At 55.1% G+C, this 7,678-nt stretch overlaps 1 protein-coding gene across 1 annotated transcript in view; it reads left to right on the forward strand.

Moving 5' to 3' along the window:
- Window positions 1-7,350, forward strand: part of LOC128848360 (butyrophilin subfamily 1 member A1-like) — a 48,897-nt gene extending 41,547 nt beyond the window's left edge. Inside the window, exon 12 of the mRNA XM_054048340.1 lies at window positions 5,001-7,350. Coding sequence (XP_053904315.1) covers window positions 5,001-5,560 — 560 coding nt within the window. The 3' untranslated portion in view covers window positions 5,561-7,350. The remainder of the gene's footprint in view (window positions 1-5,000) is intronic.
- The last annotated feature ends 328 nt before the right edge of the window (window positions 7,351-7,678 follow it).

The following is a 7,678-nucleotide window of genomic DNA, read 5'->3' on the forward strand; positions in this document are numbered from 1 at the left end:
CCCCTGTTTCCCGAGTGTTCTAGGAAACCAGGCAGGTCTCCCCATCCTTGCTCCTGGAGGCAGCCCCATCTTACGTGCCTGTCCTGCCAGCAGTCAGTGCACAGCATTGGACCAGCCCTGTCTGCGGTGGGTCAGGGTGACACTTTACAGTCACTGGCCCTCCTCATTGCGTCGCTGTGGGTGCCTGGGCACTTCCAGCAATGGGAGCTGGAACACCCATGGCTGTTGCTGCCCTCCAGACACCAGCTTGGGAGAGTGAATGTCCCTCCGGCATGGAAGGTGTCTGTGCCGTGCTGCTCTGTCAGCCCTCCTGGGCGAGGCTCAGAGCCGGGGTGACAGACATCGGCTTGTGGGGTTTGTGCTACAGCATTAAACACAGCTGTGTAGATGTTGTGTCTGGGGCTGGAGCCTGGGTTTGAAGCCCCCACTTACTCCCTGGGTTTCAAAGCCCCATCTCCAGCCTGAGCCAGAAGGTCTGTATGGCTCTTTTTAGCACCATAGCAGGAGCCCCACAAATCTCAGTCTGTTGTCCTGGCTCTGAGACTTGCTGCCGCAGACTGTGTAGATCAGTGGTTCTTAACCTGGGGTGCACGCACCCTCTGGGGGTGCGAGATGCCCTTTCTGGGGGTACAAAACATGCAGATTTTTGTAGAAGGTAAATCATTGAAAACACAAAGTAAGTACAGGCACGTAAGTACAACTACTTTGTTTCACCAAACCTATGTATTTATTAACATTATACATTTTTTAACGATTACTGTAATATACAAACAAAAAATATATCTAGGTTTAAAGAACTGATCTACTTCAACGATTTTTGATAAGGGGTGCAAGAACATATTTTGAGAACCAAAGGGGTGCAGGCTGCAGTAAAGGTTAAAAACCACTGGTGTAGATGAACCCAAAGTGTCTCCAGAGTCTTGGTGTGAAAGTTCCCAGCCTGTCTGACCCAGGGCCGGTTAATGAGAGTGAGGGGGGTGGCTGGTGCTGTCGTTAGATGGAGACACCTGAACCCCTGGGACACTCTCTGGGACCATTATCTGCTCTGGGAGATGCCCAGGTGCAGCTGCAGAGGGTCTGTGCCACTCGCAGAGTCCATGGGACAAATCACTCTGAGCAGAGAGTTCAGGCTGGAGCCCAGACTCCATTTTCAGCCTGATTTTTGGGGTGAGATCAGGAGCGGGGGTGGGTGGGATTTTCCTACCCAGGGCAAATTTAATGGCAGTTCTGGGGTGTTTCATAGCCGATGTCCTGAGCCTGTAACTCTGCGTTGCTGGGGATGTTGACAGTCACTCATTGCAAGTCACTGGGGTTTAGGGTGACCAGATAGCAAGTGTGAAAAATCGGGACAGGAGGTGGGGGGTAATAGGAGCCTATATAAGAAAAAGACCCAAAAATTGGGACTGTCCCTATAAAATCGGGACATCTGGTCACCCTACTGGGGTTTGGGCTCCTCAGTTGCTCAGACAGGTTTGAAGTGGAGCTGGGTGAAATGTTTTGGACAAATAGTTTATTTGCTGCAAAATATTATTTTGGATCGACTGAAACTTTGCAAATCCATATCGAGTTTGCTGAATAGTTTGAATGAACAGAAGAAGGTGCCACCGCTTCCCTTCTAGCCTTTAGCCCAGTGGCTGGGCCCTCAGCTGGGAGCCCCAGGTGCAATCCCCCCATGTGATGTGGGACAGGAATTGGAATGGGGTCTCTCCCCCCTCAGGTGAGGGCTGGAACCACTGGGCTCTGGGTGTCTGACGTGGGGCTCCCTCAATCTCTCCTGCTGAATCTAAACACTGCCATGGGCCTGGTTCAAAGCGTAGGAGTGAGAATGACTCTGCAGCCCAGTGGGTTGGGCCCCACCTGGGAGCCCAGAGTCCAGCTCCCCTGCCCCAGTGACCCTGTAATTATTGACCCATAACCCCAGTGAGGGGAGGGGTTACGGCCCCGGCACAGCAGTGTCTCAGGCATGTCGGTGCCCCCGTGCAAACCCCTAGTGCAGATGCACTGCGCGGGTGTGAGCTGGGACTGGCCCCCGGTGCAGCTTCTCCCAGATGGAGGGGGCAGGAAGTGGGGAAATGCCCCCTCCCTCCCCACTGCCCCGGCCTCATTAGTAATGGCCCTTGTTCCCCCCATTACCCAGTTACACCTCCAAGCATCCCCCCCACTGCCCATCCCCCCACTGTCCTGCCCCCACCCAGGAGCCAAGCCCAGATCCACTTCCCAGGGCCTGGGGGAGGGGCTGGGCCGGACGAGGGGAGGGGCCGGCTGTGGGGTTTGCCTGACTGGAAGGTGGTGCCGGGGGGGTGGGGGCTAGCCAGCATGGAGAGTCCCAGCTCCACCCCTGGGGTAGGGGTGTCTGGCCAGTGTATGTGGGGACAGCACCGACCTGATCTAAGTAACAAACCAACCACACATGGCCCCAAAGCAACAGAGATGCAGGCCTCCCCCTTCACCCCTCTCTGCCCCCTGGCACCTGCCAATCTGCTCATCGCCTCCAGCCCCTAGTTCCTGCCCCTCCTTTCCGTTCCCTCAACCTCTGTGCCCACCTGGCCCCTGCTTCTATCCTCCGTGACTCCACTTTGCCCCACCCCTTCCCTTCACCCCCTTTCTGCTCCCATCGTCCCCTCTCTACCCACTTTGTCACATGCCCCCTGCCCTGTCACATGCCCCTGCCCTTCACCTACCTCTGCCCCCCTGGAACCCACCACCCTTTTCACCCTGCCCTCCTGGCACCTGCCCCCTCTTCCAAACACTCTTTGCACCTGGTGCCCACCCATCACTTCACTCCCCCTACACCCTGGCCTCTGCTCCCCTTTCCCCCCTGCTCATGAATCCCAGCTCTCCCCTCACCCCCATCTGCCCCTAGTGCCCACCCCATCTTTCACCTTCCTCTGTTGTCCTGGCTCCTGCTTTTCTCACTCCCCTCAGTGCTCCTGGCACATGCCCCTCTCCCCATCCTCTCTGCCCACCTGGCACCCACCCCTTCCCTCGCCCCCCTGTGCCCAGCTCTCCTCTAGCCCCACTGACCCTCTGGCTCCTGCTCCTTCCCAACCCCCTCTCCTAACACCCTCTACCCACCTGCCCTACCTCTCCCCTCATCCCCTCTCTGCCCCCTGGTGCCAACCCCTCCCTCCTCCAGCCCTCCTTGTGTCTGCTGCTCTGCTCACCCGCTCAGTCCCCCTGTCACCTGCCCGTCCCCTTGCCCCCTTCCTCCCTAGTGCCCCACACACGCACCATCCTCTGCTCCCATCACCCATGACTTCCCCCATTCCCTGCCTTCCTGGTGCCTACCCCTGCTTTCACATCATCCTGCTCCTAGCACCCACTGCTCCCCTCCTTTGGCCTGCCCCGTCCTTTCCCCCTTCTGTCCCCCAGCACCTGCCCCTCCCCTGCCCCTTAGGAACCCACCTCTTCCCTTGCCCCCTCTACCCCCCAATACCTCTTATTGCCCCTTGTTGGCCGCAGTGCCTGCCTCTTTCCATGCCACAAGACTGTCCCCCTGGCACCTGTCCCTTCCCCTGCCCCATTGCTGCCTGCCCATCTGCTCGACCCCTCTACCCCCTGACTTTCACCCCTCCCCTTGTGCCCCTCTAGCCCCCATGTCACACACCCCTTCCCTTGCCCTCCCACCCTGTGATGACCACCCTTCCCTCACCCTTCATTTGCCTTGGTGCCTGACCCATCCCATGCCACCCCACTGCCCCCCGGTGCCCACCTCTACCCCACTCTGTCCTGCCAATGCCTGTCCCTGATCCTATCCCTCCCCTAACCCTCTGGCACAAGCCCCTTCCCTTGCCCCACTTTGGGCCCCCTGGTGTCAGACCTTCCTTCCCCCCATCTCTGCACCCCTGGTGCCCACCCCTCCCCACACTTTCTCCTAACCTCTGGGTCCCACCCTTCCCCTCATCCTCCCTCTGGTGCCCACATCTCCACACTCCTGTGCCCCCCTAGGGCCTGCCCTTCTCCACACCCCACTTTCTACCCCCCTGTGTGCACCTGTTCCCTTCCCCTCTCTGCCCCCTGGTGCCCACCCCTGTCCTGTGTCCCCTCCTTACATCTGCCCCTCTGCTCAGTCCCCGCATCTCTCCCGGTGACAAGCCCTTCCCTCGCCCGCCCCTGTCCTCCTGGCACACACCCCTACCATCATGCCCCTCTCCACCTTGATGACTGCCCCTCCTCTCGGTCCCCTGTTTCCCCCTGGGGTCTGCCCCACCCCTTGCCCCCCCCATGGCCCTCTGGCACCTGCCCTACCCATCACCTCTTTTCCTCCCCTTGTCACCTGCGCCTTCCCCTGCCCCCTCCTTTTCCCCTGTTGCCAGCCCCTCCTTCTACGCCCCCTCTGCCTTCCCAGTGCCTGCCCCACTCCTCCTCCCCTCCTCCCCACCCCATTGGAGATCCCCCCATTCTATCACACCCCTGTGCCCCTGGTGTCTGCCCCTTCCCTTGCTTCCCTGTGCCCCTGGGGTTTGTCCCCTTCTTCTGCCCTGGCACCCACCCCTCCCCTCACCCCCTGGAACCTGCTCTTCCCTTCCCCCACCCCTGTCCTCCTGGTGCCCACCACTTCCCTTGTCCCCCCTTGCACTTGTGTCTGCCCCTCCCCTCCCTTTGCCCCCACCCTCACCCCCTGCAGCCCCTTTGAACCTGCCCCCCTCACCCCCCCTCTGTGTTCCTGGTGCTGGCTCCTCTTGCCTCCCCGCATTGCCCTTGTGCCTGCCCCCCTCTGCCCCTCCGCCCCTCTGCCCCGTCACCTGCCGCACTCCTTTCCTCTCCCAGCATCAAGCTTTCCCCTCCCCCATCCCTCTGTTGCCCTCTCCTCCCCCACTGACACCTTCCCACCCCCTCCCCCAGTGTCTGCCATTTCCTCACAGGCAGATGGGCCCTGACTCCCCTCAGGCAACAAGCCCCCTCCCCTGCACAGCGATTAACGGGGAGCAGGTTAATTTCCCTTTGATCCCAGTGACCAGCCCCTGCCCTCAGCACTGACTCTGTGACTCTCTCCCCAGTGGACGTGACTCTGGATCCAGACACAGCAAATCCCTGGCTAGTCCTGTCTGAGGATCGGAAACATGTGAGATGCGGAGACAAACGACAGGATCTGCCCAACAACCCTGAGAGATTTGATGGTTGTGTCTGTGTCCTGGGCACTGAGGGGTTCGCGGGCGGGCGGCGTTACTGGGAGGTGGAGGTGGGAGACAAGACTAGATGGACTCTGGGGGTTTGTAGGGAATCTGTGAGCAGGAAGGGGCCGGTCACACTCTCACCTGAGGATGGATACTGGGCTGTGCGGCTGAGGTATGGGGAATACACGGCCCGCACCTCCCCCCCAACCCCCCTCCCCGTGAGCGTCAGGCCCAGCCGGGTGGGGATTTTCCTGGACTATGAGGCGGGCGAGGTCTCGTTTTACAATGTGACTGACAGGTCCCATCTCTTCACTTTCACTGGCACCTTCTCCGGGACGCTCCGCCCTTATTTCAGTCCCTGGTTCAATGCTGGGGGTACAAACGCGGCTCCCCTGATCATCTGCCCGGTCCCAGCTCAGGCCGGAGGGAATCTCTGTCCCTGACAGTGACCCCGCGGCACAGACTGGCCCCTCCCAGCGCCACTGCTCTGCTCGCCCCCCTGTGGTGGAGGCCGGTTACTGCAGCAACTGGGGTTTTTGTGCTGACCAGACGCTGCCAGTTTCCCTTTTCAGCTGGAGTAGAAAACCGGACACCTGGCAACCCCAGCCCAGGCTGGGTGAATGGGACCCACTTGCTGGAAGGAACCAGACAGATTTTCCCCCCTCCCCCTGTGTTTGCTCCATCCCTGGCACAGGGTGATGCTGGTAAGAAATACTGCCAGACAGCTAGTGGGTTTTGCTGCCCTCACCTTTCCCCGTCCGCTGCCAGGTACCAGATGGTGATGGACGGGGATCATTCACTCCTGTCAGAATTTTCTACCCCTGTGAAATCTCAATGCAAAATATGAAAAAAAAGATTATTCTAAATTAGAAAATGTTATTGTAAACAAAAACATTTTCATTTATGTTTCAATAGTACTTCAGAAGCAAGCATCTAAACATATTTTTAGAAATGGAATTATTTACATTTATTTTTTTATTCTTCCCTCAAATCTATATTGAGGTTTAACTTCTCTACATAGCATCATTTGTATTTCAACTGTGTTACTTCAGGAAATTCCAAATATTTATCTTATCAAAATAATTATTAAAAACTGTCAGACTGGGTTGTTCAGTTACAATGTACATGTGTCAAAAACATCATAACTACACACATGCAGCTGCTCTCTCTCTCTCCCCCTCTCTTTATTGTCTTGACTGGTTCTCTCTGGAAGGCAGGGCACGTACACCCACCTCCTGCACAACACCTTTGAAAATTAATAGGTGAAAAAATGATAGAATTAATTAAGCAATATATTTAAATTAACTCACACAAGATTATAAAATAGTCTTTGAACTTCTGTCAGCATTAATTCATGTGATTTTTAACTTTCTAGCTACATATAATCGGTAATCAAAACATGACCCTTCCTTTCTTGTTCTCACATCAATTAACAAAACATGGTCCCAAACCTCAAATGCTATCTTCCTATATATAGAAATCATTCTACAAGATCCTTTTTTTTTTTAGTTTATTTTTCTTTAGAAATATTATTTGCCACCAGTGTACTGTCAGTGTCCACTGTTGATTTCAATGTACTGCTGGGCTCTTCATGTTCTTGGTTCTAAGGACGCAACAAATGTAGTTTGGTAAAGAAACAGAGAAGGGGTTGTATTCCTTTACTGAATCATCACAAATTAACTTAATTGTATTAAAGACGCTGGCACTTAATGGCCCATAACATGAAATTTGGTGAAGCTTTATTGGGAAACCTTTCTTCTCGGCCATAAATCAGTTGAAAGGGTGATATTTTTGTTGTCATGTGACATTTAGAGCACAAAGAAAATAAATGTTATGCATCCGAAGAAGTGGGTTCTAGCCCATGAAAGCTTATGCTCTAATAAATTTGTTAGTCTCTAAGGTGCCACAAGTACTCCTGTTCTTTTTAAAGAAAATAAAGTTGCTCCTGGAAATTCATCACAGTTCCTCTGGGTTCTGTCCACCACCTTCCTGAATGCTGTGTACAAATAGTGACTGATTGATCTAATTCCTTGAAATTAGCAATTGAACCTCATTTCTTGAAGCGCTAGCTGAGCAGAGTATGAGGGAAGGCACGTCGCATGGTATTGCTAGGACTCCTTTTTGTTTTAAACGTGATGCGTTATGAACATTTTCAATGTAATAATTCAGTTTTGAAAATTTATTCATGCCCTAAACATACCTTGATTATTTGAAAATAAATACCCTAAAATTATCTTGTGATGGATTTATTTGTGTTTTTATCCAGTCTGCTGCTGTCTAGGTGGCATGGGCTGCTGAAGCCAGGGCCAGCTCTAGGCCAATGGGAAATATCCAAGCACGTGCTTGGGGCGTCACATTTTCAGGGGCGGCATTCCAGCCAGCCTTCCCCCCCGCTTGGGGCTGCAAAAGCCTAGAGCCAGCCCTGGCCGCAGCAGCGCGTCCTGTGCAGGGGGCGCCCTGGGGCCGCTGTGGTTCGTGTTGGGGAGCAGTGCCCACACCTTGTGGCCGAGCCAGGCAGGCTCCAAGCGCGGGACACTTGGGCCAGGGGCTGCCTTGCAGGG

The sequence above is a fragment of the Malaclemys terrapin genome, chromosome 13, assembly GCF_027887155.1.
Source record: "Malaclemys terrapin pileata isolate rMalTer1 chromosome 13, rMalTer1.hap1, whole genome shotgun sequence".
Classification (NCBI taxonomy): Eukaryota; Metazoa; Chordata; order Testudines; family Emydidae; genus Malaclemys; species Malaclemys terrapin.